A 17,372-nucleotide genomic window follows, 5' to 3' on the forward strand; every position below is an offset into this window, starting at 1 on the left:
GAAACCTACAGGCGTGCTTCATTAGGGAGAAAATGGTTTACAAAAGTGAAGCGACTGGGTCTCAATCTTGTAAGCAGGATCGCATTCAATTGCCAGTAAGAATTGCAACAAATGCTCAAATGTTGATGCCCACATGCAACAATATTTCTGCATCCCCAATGACATGTTGGTAAGCTCAAATTGTTTCCAAAATTTCAGGCAAAGCTACGAGTATCAGGTCAGCTTTTATAGCAAAGCATGAATTATATAGAGCTTGCTTGTTTCTGAAGCGAATCTAGAATGCTGTTTCACGTAAATTTGTACCGCTAAAGCATTCTAAAAATAAACCATCGATACCATGCAAGGCTCCTATCTATACCTTATGCCAGGGACACATTTTGGTACAAAAGAATAGGGGCAAATTGCAGCAGAGTCGAAACAATATGAACTGGCTTATCTAAACTTGGGGGGCATTTAAGTCAGCAGTTCGGTCTTGTCAATGTCATGTGCTTTTGAGTAGCCAAAACCCTTGGCAATTTGAGCCCAGTGAGACAAAATTCAACTTGAACAATGCACAGAATCCTGTCACAAATTGCTTCCCATAAAAAGAACTAGCAGCAAGGAGGCTCAGCGTGCTACTGGCCACTACATACCGTATTTACTCGCATAATGGACGCACCCCCACATACCACGAAAAAACAGTTTTTTTTTTCCCCCTAGCGTAATGAACGCACCCCAAACTTTGCTACTCTGCAGTCCCGCGATTGAACGGCCGTGCTGTAGTTTTCCAGAGAGACTAGAATCCTTTACTCTCGCACATGTGTTCAAAGCAAGCACACTTAATCTCAATGCCTGTGGCTGTGTCGGAAATAATAATGATGCCACATGAGAAATGCCGAGATTATGTAAACAAAATTCTGCAGCTAGCTTCTGTAGGCTACACATCGACGCTAGCGGCAAACATGCCGTGGCCGCAGACCGGCAGGGGCGGTGGGTTTGAAGGCTGAAAATCTGAGGGCAAAGCCATGATGAGAGAGGTAAGCATGCGGTAAGAACAGGCTGCGTGTTATCACGGTAGCTTAGGGCCTTACGGAAGCGACCGTGATAATGCTCAGCCTGTTCTCACCACAACCTTGCCACCAGTGCCGGCGCAAAGGCACCTCGCCCACTCTAGAGAGAAAAAGACGTAACTGGCTCTCTGCAACAGTTACTTTATGCAGTTTACGGACTCTGACATGACAGCAGAGAGCACGCGCGCAATGCGTAGCCAGGCGCGGCGCACGGGAGTCCAAGTGAGAAAGGGGTGGCCGCCACTTGGTCGGCATAGTCAGCCTAGTCGTGCACAATGTCGAATTTGCGTGTCTCTAGCTTGCTTTTGTGCCCGTCTTCGGTTTTTCTGTGTGCGATGGGCCCCAAGTCGAGTTATACGCCTGCAGGGGTGGGACTGCCCAAATTCATTTTGGAGCAATGTTAGGAGAAAATAAAACTGAGTTTCGGAGCAAACAGAAATGCATTTTGGAGCAGCTTAGAGCAAACTAAATTTAATTTTGACGCAGTTTGGAGCAGACAAATCTGAATTTTTGTGGAATAATGGAATATGACAGCGCACTTCACCGTCGCCATGCACCGTATGTGCGAGTGAAAGCATGCAGGGGGAGCCCACGATCGCGGCTCAATCTGGCATGCGCATGGGAAGAAAGCAGAGAGCAAACGCACCGTCTGTCTTCCGTTACGCAAAAGGGCGTGGGGTGATGGGAGGAGGAGGGGGCGTTGTGCTCCGGCAGCAAATTCATATTTCGCGACCGGGCGCAAGGGGAACTGATTAGTGCTTGCAAATGTCCGCCAAACTGGCTATCCGGTTTAACCGGAGGGCAGTGAATCAGGTCTCGAAAACCGGTTATCCGGTAATGCAGGTTTCAAGAAACGGATATTCAGGATATCTGGTTTAAATAACCGGTTATCCGGATATTCGGACACGAATATTTGGTGTTTAAAAAAGGAAAGGTAAGGAGGTTAACCAGAGCAGCTATCGGGTTTGCACGAGCGGTTGCAAAACTACGAATATAGAAATGCAGTTAAACCTGCTTATAACGAACCTCCATATAAAGAATTCCTGGATATAACGAAGTTTTTCTATTCCCCGCTGTTATTCCATAGAAGCACATGTAGTTGAGACCTCTACGTAACGAAGTGGCAGCGGGAGACCCTCTCGAAATAACGAATTTCCCCCGATGACTACCTAGACATAACGCCCCAAATTTTGTCATTTTTGCACGAGCAGCAACTGGAAGCACCTTCTCCACCACGACGGAATGCGAAGCAGCGGCGGCGCGCCTGGCGCGCTCGAATTAACGACGACTGCAAGGCAAGAGTGAGCGTGAGCGAGGCGGGCCTGCATCCCTCAACCCGGCGATCTTGCGGCCGCGGCGTGACCTTTCCCCCTTCTCTTCATTCAAACCTGATCCCGCCGCTTGCTGCAGCTGGCCTAGCAGCATTGTGTCCATTGATGTCATACGAACGGTCAGTGCTGCCGTCCATCATGAACAAACAAGAAAGCAAAATCATGCAGTTTTTTTTACCGCAAAATAAATGTTTTGGGTGAGCTCTGCCGTCGGTTACCTTTTTGCTTACTTACCATATTTACTCGAACGTGCACTTTTTTTTTCGATAAAACGGGTCCAAAAATTGCCTGCGCGTTAAAATCGAGTAAGACCCTAAATTTGCGCAACCATATCGCCATCGACACTTCCATATGGCCGCCTTCTACGCACTTCGAGTCCAGTTCCCGTAGCTTCGACCATGTGCTGTAGTACGTGTGGTTAGGCATTGGTCTACCAATTTAGTTAAACAGCGAATGTTGGCAAGTTTAAAAGACCGATAAAACTACTATCCTTACTTCATATAGCTGTCTGCTAATTTGCTTTCGCAAGTGGGACATTTTTGTTCATCGCAGCTTTAGTGTATTGGGAGTAAATCTTGAGTGATAGTTGTATTGCTGTATGAAAGCATGAGGTGCGCGGTAATGTAAAGGATCTGTAAAAGATTTTTTCCCCTCTCTTTTGGTCATGGAAAACAGGTACACGTTACAATCGAGGGTGCGTTAGAATCGAGTAAATACGGTAAGCGTTTCTTTTTCGAATTTTCGTGCCGAACCTGCATATAACGAAATCCTCTTTATAACGAAGTTTTCCGGGAATTTGTCAATTTCGTTATATACAGGTTTAACTGTACAACAATGCCTCATTTACTAAGATGTCTGCCGCGTGGTCCGATAAACCCGGTTCCCTGCCCTCTTCCTTTTCTCCGTGAAAAGGCAACAAGCGTCGCTTGTGGCCCACATCTGCAACCTAGATCACGTGCTATGGCCTCCGAGATTACCGTGGCATATGTTACATTCTCTGAGGCGGCAGGCGCTGTCGACACTATCGACGCGCCGGCGGAAGCATTCGGCGACCACTACCGCCACAAGTTGAAAAGGCAACGAGCGCCGCCTCACAGAATTTACGCAGAATTAAGGGAACCACCGCTCCAATGGAAAAGCGAGCGACGCGGCGGGCATCTAGTAAAGGAGGCATTGTTTGGGCACAAGTACAGAACAAATATCCGACTATCCGAATATCTGGACACTTAATTCAGTTAGTAAGCGAATGTTTCCAAGTTTATAGGGCCGATAAATTTACTATCCCTACTTCGTATAGCTGTCTACTATTTTGCTATTGCAGTCGATGCTTTGCCTTCGGACGCAACTGCGACTTTTTATTGCAATCCGCCATTAGCTGTAAAATCCACCAAATGGCTGAGGCCTCGTCCATATGGGCATAAACACAGACTGGAATAGCTTTAGGTTATACCGGCCCCGAGGACAGAGACGCCCGCCGCTGAATCCACTGTGGCGTGCGCCTCCCTAATATCTAGTTCGCTCGCAGCTCCCTCAACCTACCCCGCATAAAAAACGTACGCCCCAAATTTGCTTTGGATTTCTGGAAAAAAAAGTCCGTTCATTATGCGAGTATATATGGTAACTACAGTAGAACCTCGTTGATATGATCACGTTATGTACGATTTCCCAGTGCCAACGTTTGCGATCGAGAAAAAAAAGAAGCCAAAGCATTAATGTCCAACTGAATGCCGCTGAGCAGTCCTTTGCGTTATGAACTACATGCGGGCAAGCTTGCGTGGACAAGGAAAGCACAAATAACACAGGCTTCAAAGAGTGAGGGTGACGTGACGGAATGGCGGTGCCCTCTTCCCTCACGCAACGCCTGGCGCGCTGCTGCGACAGCAGGTGCTCCCTTTCGCCCGCTCTGCTTCCGTTGAGGTGCGCTCATGACGGGGCACCGCAGCCAATTGGAATTTACCTGCCATTTCACTGCTACAAACAGACACCAGCTTTTCCATTCAATGGGCCATTTGACGCTTTTGCATCAAAATGACCCAACAGAGTTGCACTTATTCTTTACTGGTTTATATGTTGCCAAAAAATATGATCTGGCACAAACGTTCAGGAGATCGCCAAACTGCAATCGTATGATGTGTTTTCCAGCTGCTGGATCCCATGAAGAAAAGGTTCGAACCGCGCATGATCGAGAATAGCAAGCCGTCCGGCACAGCAGCTTCTCCCCAGAGCTCATTCGGTCCCTACTGCTTGTGGTGCAAAGGGAGTGTCATCTATCACTCTGGCGGCATCATAATCCCGTGTTGCCCACGGGCTCGATTTCGTTTGTATTTTCAGTCACAGTCTCAAAACACCACGCAATATGAAAACGATAATGTGCATACATGCTTTGTGCCACAACAATTCGCGCTGCCCCGCTTGAAGCTGCTGACCCAGGCCGAATTCGAGGAGCACAAACGTAAGCTTTGCAAAGCTGCAAAATCGACAAGGCGCGCGTTTCGGGGCTGCTGGAACCCCATTTTCCCGGCTCCTGTTGGTATCTTTGCTGCAACAGTTCACACAACACTTTGCTTTACGTAAATGTCAACTACAGTTGTCATTTTTTAGTGATTTCTGATTGTACAGTTTTTTCTCACGTTTTATCCAACACGTATGAACAACATTCTACTGTACACAGTACATGCTATATACACATGAATCAAGAGACTGCACGTCTCAAAAAGGTAACTGCTGAACAAGCACATGCGCACCTTGCAGCTCGAGACATGAACACATAAATGAAATGCACAAGTACAGCAGCCACATGCTGGAGCTGCACAGGAGACGTCACTCTTTCGGGTAGACACTAAACTGAGGAATACTATCATAGTCCAAAACACTACTCTCGAGTTTGCGACAAAAGACTGCAGCCCCACATACCTTTGCGTCCTTGCCGTCCCAAGGCTCGGTTTCAACCACCTCGGGAAGCTTGGCGCCCTTCACAGGCACACTAGATCCACGCCCCACAGCAACCTCACGAAGGAATTCATTGATGCCATCGTAGCTAAAGGACCCACGAAGGAGCGAGTACTTCATCTTGCGGCTGTTGAGCACGGCCAAAGCTGGGTAGCCGAAGCCGCCAATCTCCAGTGCCTCCTCAAGCTTCGGCTGAGCCAAGGCTTCGGACCAAAGCCATCCCCAGCGGTTGCGCTTGTACTTATCTCCCAGGCGCTTGAGGATATCCAGATAGCCCTGGCGGCACTCTGACTGGCAGTCATAGATGTGTGGGAGAACACTGACCACACACAACTGGCTGTCTTGGCATGCTTCCTTGAGCACGGACTCCTTTGTGACCTGTAGGTGAAGCACACATTGTGGAAGGGAAGTCAATGCTTTGGTTAACTGCAGCTGTACACTACAACAGCTTTAACCAAAAATAAGAGAAAGTTCACTCTTCGCTATTCTTGTCACCAAAGCAATGTAGCGGCATTTGTTTCAAAGCACAGCAAAACACAAATCTACACAAGAATAGGAAACAGTGGCGTAGCCAAGGGTTGGGGGGGTTCAACCCCCCCCCCCGAAAATTTTTGCCCCCCCCCCCCCCACTAACCCACCCTTTGCTCTCGTCGCTTCGCGCTGACATATTTCAAGAAACCGGTGCTACTTTCACATTTTCATTCCTGGGCGCTTCCGTTTGGGTTGGTAATTTACAGCGAATCATGTCTGCATATGGAAAAAAACTGTCACGGTGTTTGTCAAGGCCTTGACACTCTGCGAGGTTTTGGGCGCGAATGTGGCGGCCGCATTCTGAAACAACAAATGCGCAACAAATGCGGCAGCCGCATTTTAGATGAAGGCGAAAATGCTCGAGGCCCGTTTACTTAGATTTAGGTGCACGTTAAAGTCCCCAGGTGGTCGAAATTTTCGGTATACATTTCCGCCGCTTCCCTTCAGGTGCCGGTTAGGCCGCATTCGCGTAGGAACTTGGTCTCGAAGCTGGCGGAAGCGGCAAAATCTTGCAAAAATCCGCCCGCCTAGGCGGCAAAACAGGCACAAAAACAGGCGGCGAGCCAAATTGGTCTCGGACCGATTTTTTCGCCATGGCGAAGCGGAAACGTGGCGGAAAGTCGTTCTGCTCGACCGGAAGCTACACTAGCATGTAAACTTCCGGTCGTAACATTGAACATGGCACCAAAAGTGTAGGCTGCAATGCTGATCGACGCGATCAAGAACCACCCCTTGCTCTACGACAAGAGAAGTACTAAAACGTACTGTCAGCAATACTCGCGATAGTATTCAACTTCGCGCGACCGGAGGCGCGGCAACGAAGCCAACGGAGTCGCGTGACCCAACTTCTCGCGCTTTTGCAAAGCCAGGCGAACCCACCACCGCCGTTTCCGAGGTTTTCTTGTCTTCCGTTTATTCATTGTCCATTTCTAGAAGACAAGTAGGTAGAAGTATAAAAGCCATTTCTTCTTCCACTTCCATGACAGACAATAGTTAGGCAGATTCCTCGTTGGCGCTCCATTATTCTCCTCGCACGTGCACGGTATGTTGCAGAAGAACGCGGGGTGCTTTTCTCGTCGCGACGATAGATTGGGAGCGTAGGTCTCACGTAGGACGCGCAGGCTTCGGCGAGCCTCAACACAAAGGGCCAGCCCGGGTTTTCGCTTTGATGTTCCCGTTGCCACTTTCGTGTCCTGGAGGCGCCGAAAATAATACGAAATGATGAAATGTTATTACAACTTGTAAATAAAAGCTATTAAAGAAATATAATCACGCCTAGGCAGCAACCTGTGACACAGCGCTACCGCGCCCGTGTGAGGAGAATTACAGAGCGCCAACGAGGAATTTACCGAAGGTCGCAGATGACACGCGAAATTGCGCAAGATGATCACTTTTGATGACGGGTGGGTCAGTGAATGAACATACCGCTCCAAATAATGCGATAATGAGCGCCACCACGCCGACAAACGTACGCAGACTAGATGGATGTGGACGAAAGCGGCGGCCGCGGTGGTAGCAAAACAAATGTGAACTTGGACATGCGCAGAAAAGATTTTCCGGCCGCTTTGGCCTTTCCGGCGGCTTTGGCCTCTCCACCCGCGCGCTTGCCGCTTCCCAAGTGTGAACGTAGCCATAGTCTGCAGCGCAAAACGTCTCTCGTTTGCGATTGCGCCCCTACGGAAGGCTGGTAGTTACTGTTGTGTTGCTGAATCTCAAACCAGCAATTACGAAAGGCTGGTAGTTGCTGTTGTGTTGTGGAATCCCAAACCAGCAATGTACACACCAAAGGGTTGATGCCAGCAGTGAAATTCCACCGACACGCAACAGAATGCACGAAACAGACAGCCGACAAGCATGGATTACATGTGCGCATAACAGCGTAAGTAAACTCTTGTTGCAGGCGCTGACAGTTCTCGTCGGAGTTCACGCGTCCTGAGAAATTGATTATGTGCACTATGCACTGAACAAGACCGGAGTTCATTCCTGCATCACTAGTACACCAATCAGTCGAGATTCTGTGAGGTACAAGGCCGCTTCCTGTTTGCACCGGCCTAAGTGAAGCAGAAATGACTCGCACGCACTACTTAAAATGCGTACACATGCCATAACTATATATGCAGTGCGGTGAAATATTCTGTACAATTCTGAATCTGTTGACGTAAAGGCAAATGACGGCTGCACGCTCGCACACAGCGGAAGACACAGCGGCCCATGCACTTGCCGCAGGAAATGCAAGGCAACGAAAGCTTCGTAAAAAAAAAAAAAAGCATTACTCGTTTTTGCGCGTGTTTCAGTTTTCTAGCGCAAGGACGCAGCGAACAAGCTATTGCTATGGGAGTAGGTATATAGCCTGCATGGTCACACGTGCATTTTCACGTGTATAGCCGTCCTTGACTTGTGAAACGCACTTCGCCCGGACGAGGACGACGCCATCTACGCTTAACGGAGATTAACAATTAATGATGTCTTCTCCGATCGGGCGGGTCGTCTCAATGATGCGTTTTCGAAGACTGGTCCATTCAGTGGCGCGATGAGAGACAGTTGCTCCAAACGCCCACTGTACCTGTCGTACTTACTGTATTTTACTGAGCTTACATTACTTTTTACTTAATTTCTTCACAAGCACACACTAGAGCACTGCACGGGCCGATTTTTTAAGCCCGGGCCCGGCCCGGGCCCGTTATTACGTTGGGTGGCCCGCCCGAGCCCGATCAAAACTTTTATGGCGAGACCCCGGGCCCGGCCCGGGCCCGGAAATAATCTACGTTACCCGCCCGGCCCGGCCCGCCACCCCTTTACCTTAGGCCCGAGCCCGAGCCCGGCCCGACTCTAAACCGGCCCGAACCCGGCCCGAGACCGAAAAATAATGTTTTTCAGAGTTGAGTCGCCCGAGAATAACTCACTGCACGTTACATGCACACCACCAGAAAGCCAGAGCCCGGCCCGGGTCAAAAAGCACACGCCGTGCCCGAGCCCAGCCCGAGCCCGTTAAAAAACAGTTCTACGCGGCCCGGCCCTGCCCACGGGCCCGGGCTTTCGGGTAAGCCCGAGCCCGTGCAGTGCTCTAGCACACACACACGCGAGGGGGGACGGGGGGTCCCATGTCTTTGATATACATACATAGAGGGTGCTTAAACTACCGATATTTATTATCGATCACGTCACGTAGAGGAAAGCAGACGATTGTGTGCACGATTGTGTTATACTAATATCAACTGCAACATCATTTTCCCCACTGTGGGTTACTTTTATCCATCAGAGCTTCGACATTGTATGTGCAAATGATCATGAGCAATCCTTCCCGCTGTGTGGGGTTTTCATTCACACAAGAGCACGAAGTCAATTTTAGACCAATCTTCGACTGAAGCTTGACAAACTGTCTAATCTCTTCCATGTTGAACATCACCTGTGCAAGTGCCCTTATTCCTTACGGTACAATATTGTGCAACACTCCCCATTACTCTACAGCCCCATACAGGAACTGAACAAACCATGTGGAGGCTTCTGTACCAGCTGAACACCACCTTGCTTGCACAGAAAAGCTGATTCAACACAATAATCAAGTATGAAGGAGGCTTCTGCATGCTCCCTGATCTGACCACCATTGCTTCGCGAGCCTAAAGAATGCAGTAAAACACAAACCAGGTGACCGCTGCAATAAGTAAAAAGAAATGCTCTCTCTACAATAGTAACTTAGCTGTTTTCACATTTGCGAAGCTACTGCTTTCTCACATAGCATGGGCGTCACTATGGCTTACAAAAGTTAGGAACTAGGTGCATATGCCCTTCAGTCACGAATTATGATCGACTGTCAATAAATGTATGAAATTTACATAATTTTATGCCAAGGTGGTGCAGACTCCATTAAGAGCAAGTCAAGGTGGTAGAATGACTCAGTAATTATGGTGACTCATAATTACACAGTGATTAAGTATCTAATTATTGTGCACTCAGTAATGATGTGCTTCTTCATAAAGAAAGAATTGAATCACTAGCGCAAATTATTTGCACAAGTTAATTATTGGTCACAAGCATTACTAGAAAGGAAAAATTATTTCGCAATTGCTACAGAAACGTCCCACGTCACACCTTCTGTGAAACACTGTATTGCCTTCTCCAAAGCGATATTTGGTAGCGATAGATTTCCATCAGATGTAAAATGAAGGTACTTAAGGCAAGCAGAATGCCCAATTTTTCGAGTCTATTCCTTGCCACAACTGCACAGAAATGGCCAAGAGAAGTCAGGTCCACAAATGTATACACCGTGACTGAAGGAGATATTTCGTATATTTCAGATTGTTTTAAAATTTTCAGTACTTGTACTAAAAATGGCAATTTCGTACTGTTTTCATTCGTGCTCCTTGAGGTGCTTCTTTGAAATTTCACATAAGAACTCTAAATTAAAGTTATCTGAGCAATTACACTGCTAAACATCCATTCAAAGCACCAGTGATCAGGCTATAATTTCAGGTATCACATTATATGTTGCAACTACTATGTTTAGAAATAAAATGTTAAAACATAAAAGCACCGAAAATGAGCCCATTTCTAGCGGTAACGAGAGTTGATGCATGGTTCACGGCAGTGCGATGCCTTGAAGCCACATTTCAATGCAATATTCTCAGCCATACAAAGTTATCTCTTAAGAAACCCTACCCCTCTCAACCCTGTGTCTTGAAGCTCTCTTTTCTCTTCCATGGTTGCCTATGCGCTTCCTCATTTCGGGTTGCCATAATTGCGTTTTTGGCTGTGTTAAAGGTAGTTAGCGAATAGTGCACAACGATCAAAATTTTGCCGTCAGGACGGCGTTTTCCGTGCCAAATAATCGTAACATTTGATTTGCTTAGTTCCCTGAAAAGAACGATGTCGAGACTGAGGCGGTTTACCTCCGCAAGTTTGTATCTGCCGCCATTACCGTGCAGCGCATCCCACCTGCGCACCGGAGAGTACCCAAGTTGGCGCAGTGCGCCACAAGATGGCTCTAGCTGCTTCGCGCGTATCGGCCACAGTCGCTCCGAAAGAGGGAGAGAGAAAAAAGGCGACAAGCAAAGTGGCGCCCGTTCCCCACTCAGTCTCTCTCCGCGAGTGCGAGGGCAGCTTCGCAGCTGAAGTCACCGAAGCAGCGGACAACCCAGTTCGAAGATGACGCCGACAAAGCGCAAAGCTGGGTCGCTTGACACGAAGATGGATATTTTGCAGGACTCACGACGTGGCTTCAAGGTGAGCGCCCTCGTGAGGAAGTATGAGCTCGCCCAGTCGACGATATCAACCATTTTGAAAACTGGGAGCACTGCGATTGTGAAGGCAAGAGCTATTAGCGGCCATGCCGATCAGCGGAAAACGGTTAGAGACCCTTTGTACGCCGATCTTGCAGTCTCTTTAACATTGGTTCATCAGAGTCCGCGCGCATAATGGCCTATTAGTGGGCCAATACTTGCCGCCAAAGCGAAAAACTTCGCTTTTCTTCAGGGACGCCCAAATTTTGAGCCTGGGGGAGGCTGGATCCAGCGCTCGCAGAACCTCGCAGAAGCCTCGAAACGGTTGTTTCGTGCCCAGAAAGACTTATTTTATGAGAAAATTGCGTCTGAAGCGTCTGCGTACCTCTAGCGCCATTCAAATCACCCGCCCTCCCGAGCAAGAGTAGCGACGTCAAGGTCTCTTAGTGACGTTGCGCCGCCGGTGAGTAATAAACGCCGCCCGCAGACGGCGCTACAGCTTTTGTTGCGGAAAACGCAGACGCGCGGCCAGAAACAGAGCCAAGATAGAGCCGACAGCAGTGCAAAAGCGGAAGGAAAAGCGTGCGCCGAATTGCAAACGTGATGGTAGCCGATGCTCGTCACAATGGACTTTGCTGACGACACATTGGCTCGCGATGCTGGGCTCGATTTCAGCGATTTAAGCTCCGATGAGCGTGACATGCTGCTTGCTGAGGGCTCGTGCTGCAGGCGTCGTCGTGTACTACGACGGCGGCCTTGACACTGGCTTTTCCGAGCGCGAAATCAGCGAGGACTCCAGCAATACGACGTTGAGCGACGAAGCTGGTCACCGTCTAGATGTGCCGTCACGCGGACCGTTCAGGCATCCGCTACATCACATAGACGAACCGGATTTCTGCCGTCGGCGTCGCCGTAAGGTTCCCTATAGATAAAATCTTTGCCGCGCGCCGTATGCCCAAGCGGAAGCGTGCGGGGACGCGCGCTATCACGGAGAGCGGACACACTCAATCTCCCACGCGCAAGAAAGGAAGCGGGAAGCCAGCGCCGGAGAGAGCGTGGGTGGGGGGCACACTTCTACTCTGCCAACAACCGCGCTCGTCGCTCGCCCGCACCGTCTCTTATCTCCACACGGTTCTGACCTTTATGCGCCGTGCATTCGCCGCTCAGTTTCCGTTGAAGCGATAGACCGACGTACCTTTGCCGCTGCGGCGTATGCGCTTGCTGCCAGCGTTTTGACAGTCGTCTGCAATCATTCAGTGTGATCTATTCATGTTTGGTTGTGCGCGCTCACACCACGCTTGTTCATTCAGTTAGTAATAGTCAGGCCACATTTTCCAACGCACGCTACACATGCAATGCTGCCCTGGATCGGCAGTGCAGCGCTACAGGTGTGTCCCTTTCGCACGCGCTGCCCACGGGAAGCGCTTCTCATCAACACCAGCCGTTTCACACGCGCCTTCTCGTGGTCACCGAGTCTCTCTTCATGTCGGTCTACTTACGCCGCAGCACACCTGCTTACTTAATCAGCTCATGTTTACTACAATTCATACTGCTACCAAAGCCGCTCACCTTACTTCGGATGACATTGCCGTGTTGCTATCGCATTCATTGCTTCGCCCTTAGGGCGAAACTCATTTTTTTCTAAGAATCTAATAGAAGTAGACAAGTAGCATTTTCTTCAGTCTTATAATCTAACGATATGATCTTTTTAATCGGAGTGGTTGAGTACTAGAGACATTTTTTTGAGTGCCTTCGTTACTGCGTAAGTACCTGAATGTCCCTGGGGAGTCTCTTATCGTGTCCTGCATTTACGTCAATTTCTCGATTCCTAAAGCTCTGTTCCCGATTATATTGATGCCTTAGACATTCTAGAGCAGTACTCTCATCACTTTAGCTTGACTTTATTTGCCTTTGGTGTCCCTTTAAAGAGCGGCACGGAATTGTTTACAAAAACATGGTAGGGAAAGCGGCATTTTTGGACACACAGGCAAAGTAGCAGTGGCTACGCAGAGAAGGACATATACAATTGCGACGAAACTGCTCTGTTTTTTAAAATGTTGCCATCGAAGACTCACGCGCTTAAAAGAGATCGATGCCCCGACGGGAAGCACTCGAAACTTAGGGCGACCATGTTGCTGTGCGTTAGCATGGACAGGAGCCATCGCCTCAAGCCTTTCATGATCGGGCTATCAAAGAAGCCAACATGCTTTAAGAATCAGCACATCCCAGTCCGCTATCGCAGTAATAAGAAGGCGTGGATGACCCGCGACCTGTTCGAGGAATGGCTGCTCGAGTTCGACAGTATAATTGAAGGCAAAAGAAGAAAAGTAGTGTTACTACTTGACAACTGTAGTGCACACAACGCTAGCCCAAAGCTAACATGTGTGGAGTTGATGTTTCTGCCTCCGAATACTACGGCAGGCCTGCAGCCGTTGGACGCCGGCGTGATCACCAACTTTAAAGCCCTGTATCGGCGGCGCATGCTGGAGTGGCTAATCTTAAGGCATTGACCACGCAGCTACTGGCACGTCGGGCCATGCAGACAGGCCCCTGACCTGAAGAGCAGCCTTTTGAAAGCCTTGCACTTCGTTTATGGTGCGTGGTATGAAATCAAGCAGTCAACCATATACAACTGCTTCAAAAAGGCGGGCTTCGTGCGTCAGGACGAACTTCCCAACCCGCTGATAGTGAGACCAACACGGTGGAAGCCGCTGAAATAACCGAGCTCTGGGAGCTCGTTCCTACTGGTGACACAGGTGGTGCAGTGATGAGGCGATCACCGAAGATGTGCTGTCTCGACAGACAGCAAAGTTGTGCGACGGTGGCGACGGCAACAGCGACAGTGACAACGAGATTGACAGTGGCTCCTTGACCCCGACCTCGATGTCCACGCTAAGTGCACTGTCATCGATAGATTCCTTAATTGATTTTATACATTCTAAAGGATTGCTGCCAGTGTTCACGCAGCAGCTGGAATCCATGCACACCGCGGTTGTGAAGCTGAAGCAGCCGCAAAGTAAGTGCAGATTTCGGACTATGCCAGCACGCGTGCCTACCGCTTGACACAAGCATTGGCGCTAGAAATAAAGTTTGTTTTTCACAGCCTACTTTTTACATCATCTATTCTTTAGAGCAAGTGATGAATTCGAGTTCGGGGCTACAAAGGTACGTTCAGCTGTTTTTTTTTTTAACGGCAGTCCAGATATAGCAATCATCGGTTATAACGATCATATTTCTCGTTCTTCTCGATATCATTTTAAGTAGACTGCACTGTATACGAAAAATGCTGTAACAGCGGTGCAAAATATATTCTCTCGTGAAGTTAACACTTTATTGACCGCCTTCGGTATGACTCAACCTTTGCCTCCATGCCATTGCGAAGATTTCCCCGTCGATGGTTTCGGTTTCGTTTGCGGCTTTGCCGTTTGGCATACGTATATAGCTACTAATTTCGCGTCAACGAAGTTCCTCCACAACGAAATTTTTCGCGTGTCCCGTGAATTTCGTTGTAGCGGGACTCGACTGTAGTAAGCATTTCTTGATACCCTTGATAATCCAACATTAGATTAATTCAGACATTTTTCGGTCCGGTAAACTTCAAATTAACGTGGTTTTACTGTCCCTGTAATTCTATGAGCCACATATTTCAACCAGAGCTGAACAGTGCTGTCAGAGCCAGAATTCAATCCTTAGGGCTGAAAGGGAGCCTACCACTCCAGAAAACCTGGAAGCAAGAGGACCACCCGTGCACAGCCCTTCCTAGAATGGATTAAAGGTCTCATCACACAGCTTTACTGGACTGCAGACCTGGTATGGCTTCTTGATATACAGAGCAGTCCCACTTATAACGATATCAAAAACAACGAAAAATCCGATCGTTATAACCAATGATTGCTACATCTGGACTGTTGTAAAATAAAGCTGCTGAACACACCTTTGTTATTTTGAAACAAAATTTGCCGCTTGCAGTAAAGAATAGATGTCGTAAAAGTAGGCTGTGAAAAATAAACTTTTTTTTTAGAGGTATAAATATTTATACCTCTAAACAGCGTGTCAAGCGATAGGCACACTGAAATAGTTGGAAATCTGCACTTGCTCTCGCGGAACTTTCAAGTTTACAACCGTGGCGTGCGTCACGTCCAGCTGCTGCGCGAACACCGGCAGTAATCCTTCAGCGCGTTTGAAATCAATGAGTGACTTGATCGACGACAGCACACTTTGCGTGACCATCGAGGTAGGGGTCAAAGACTTTTCATTGCAACAAGACAGTTCCAGTAGCCTGATTTTCCTTCAGTGTCTTTTGAAGCTCAGCAAAAAGAAAAAGCAAGCATGGGCAATTTTATATAATGATTAATGCCAATCGTTAAATTCCTGCGCAGCCTGTGGCTTACCTGGAGCAGCTCCGGTGCCGGTGCACTCTCAGCAGCCTTGTCCAAGGCCCACTGGACAATGTCATCGGCTGTGCGGCCACCATTGTACTCTTCCGCAGAGTGGCGGTCCTTCTTTCCAGCCGGGAAATACTTGATTGTTGGGTAGCCCTTCACCTGTTTCCAAGAAAGATGAGAAGTATGCATGTGTGCACACGCATTCAGCATTGTGCCCATTTTAAATTTCTGGTACAGTTGAATCTAAATACAGTTAAACCTGGATATAACGAAATTGACAAATTCCCGAAAAACTTTGTTATAAAAAGGATTTCGTTATATGCAGGTTTGGCACGAAAATTCGAAAAAGTTGCTCTATGATAGAGACTTGATCAAAGATTCATCTCAACTACGATGTTCTATTTAAACATGTTGGGCACCAAAACTCGGAAAATAGTTGCTATGCATCCCCGTTCCAGAAAATGTCTTTTGCAGCCCTGTGGAAAGTACCACTCACAGGAGGATGCTGTCAGAGCCAGACATCATTCACAAGGGCTGAAGAGCAAGCCAGCTGCCCAGAAAACCTGGAACAGCCGGCTGCTCATGCACAGCCCTTCCTAGAATGGATTATGGTCTCATCACTCAGCAGTACGCCTTAGTGGACAAAGTTATCCAGATTAGCACAATAAAGCAGTAAAAGTAAAAACTTTGCCGTGTCAAAAATTTTATTCATGGCTTTGTCATTTAGCAGAAAAAAAATTTAATCGTGAATTCGTAGAACAGTTCACTAGGCCAACATTTAACTAGGCACATATTGGTGGACAGTGTAATGCGACCACGATCTTAACGTGAGGGTCGTCTTTCCAGTCTTGCAAAATAAAAATAATGGTGTGAATGTAACACGAGATGCGAAAGAAAGAGAAAGAGGTACCTTTACTGAATCACAATTCAGAAAAGAGTTCCTTTAACTCATCGTCGCGTAAGGGGGAGACGGAGCCTTGGGCGGTATTCTCGGGCTATCACTTTCAAAGATAGTTCCACTTCCACAAAATTTTCCCAACTCTGCACCGGAAGCGTCCCCGACAAGTGTTTCTGGCGCTGTGCCAAACTTGCTATCAGTTCCACGAGCGCTGTCGGCCATGTACATTGAAGGGTTCAATGCCGAAACAAGCAGAGTCTCGCAAAAGCGAAACTACGTCCGAAAGTGGTCGACTGAGAAGCCATCTTCCATACCGTCGAGCCCGTTTGAGATTAAGTACTTCTTAAATTAAAAGACCGCACAAAAATTTCATTCTGGCACCCTACTATGCCACTACTAGGTCCACAAAACCCTTCCAACTGGCCTTGCTTTTAAAAAGGGCCACCTGCTGGTGCCGCCATCCGCAAATCGTCGACCTCGAGCAGTTCGGGCCACGGCCAAGTTTCCCAGCTCCTCGATCATCAAAATTGCTCGCCTCTCAAAGCGGACTCGGAGTCATACAGAGCGTCATAACGTCGTGGATGAACGGAGTCTTAAGTGTGAAAGTCCACAGGGTACAGCAGCACCGTAACCGAAACACCAGTCACAAGCACAATGAAAATGGCATCGATTCGAACAAAAATGTTTTGGCTTAGGTTGACTTGTCTATGATTGGATTGAAGCATAAAGGTACAGGTTGCCACTGTAATGCTAAAAACCGTGGGATTTAGAATATTTGTCTTAAATTACCAATTTTGCCATTATTCAAATGTAAAGCAAGGGTCGAGTTCAAGCAACGAAAATCATTTTTAAACACGTTACAATCAAGTAAATATGGCACAAAAGTAGGAAAGCAAACTGGCTCATAGCAGCATTGTCATAACAAATGCATAAGCTCCTGCCTAATCCTCTACTATGGTACTTCAGTGACAGCAGTGCAGTTTTGCATAAAGCAGCAGTGACGTAGTCATGTT

At 48.0% G+C, this 17,372-nt stretch overlaps 1 protein-coding gene and 1 pseudogene across 1 annotated transcript in view; one reads left to right on the plus strand and one right to left on the minus strand.

The window, feature by feature from the left end:
• LOC119450346 (protein disulfide-isomerase A6 homolog) overlaps nt 1-17,372 on the minus strand; it is a 32,900-nt gene that overhangs the window by 1,985 nt on the left and 13,543 nt on the right. Inside the window, exons 6-7 of the mRNA XM_037713780.2 lie at nt 15,468-15,620; nt 5,294-5,707 (exon numbers count right to left, since the gene is read on the minus strand). Of these exons, the coding sequence (XP_037569708.1) occupies nt 5,294-5,707; nt 15,468-15,620 (567 nt within the window). The remainder of the gene's footprint in view (nt 1-5,293; nt 5,708-15,467; nt 15,621-17,372) is intronic.
• On the plus strand, nt 10,457-14,754 carry LOC125944730 (tigger transposable element-derived protein 6-like; annotated as a pseudogene).

Source organism: Dermacentor silvarum, chromosome 4, assembly GCF_013339745.2.
Source record: "Dermacentor silvarum isolate Dsil-2018 chromosome 4, BIME_Dsil_1.4, whole genome shotgun sequence".
Lineage (NCBI taxonomy): Eukaryota > Metazoa > Arthropoda > Arachnida > Ixodida > Ixodidae > Dermacentor > Dermacentor silvarum.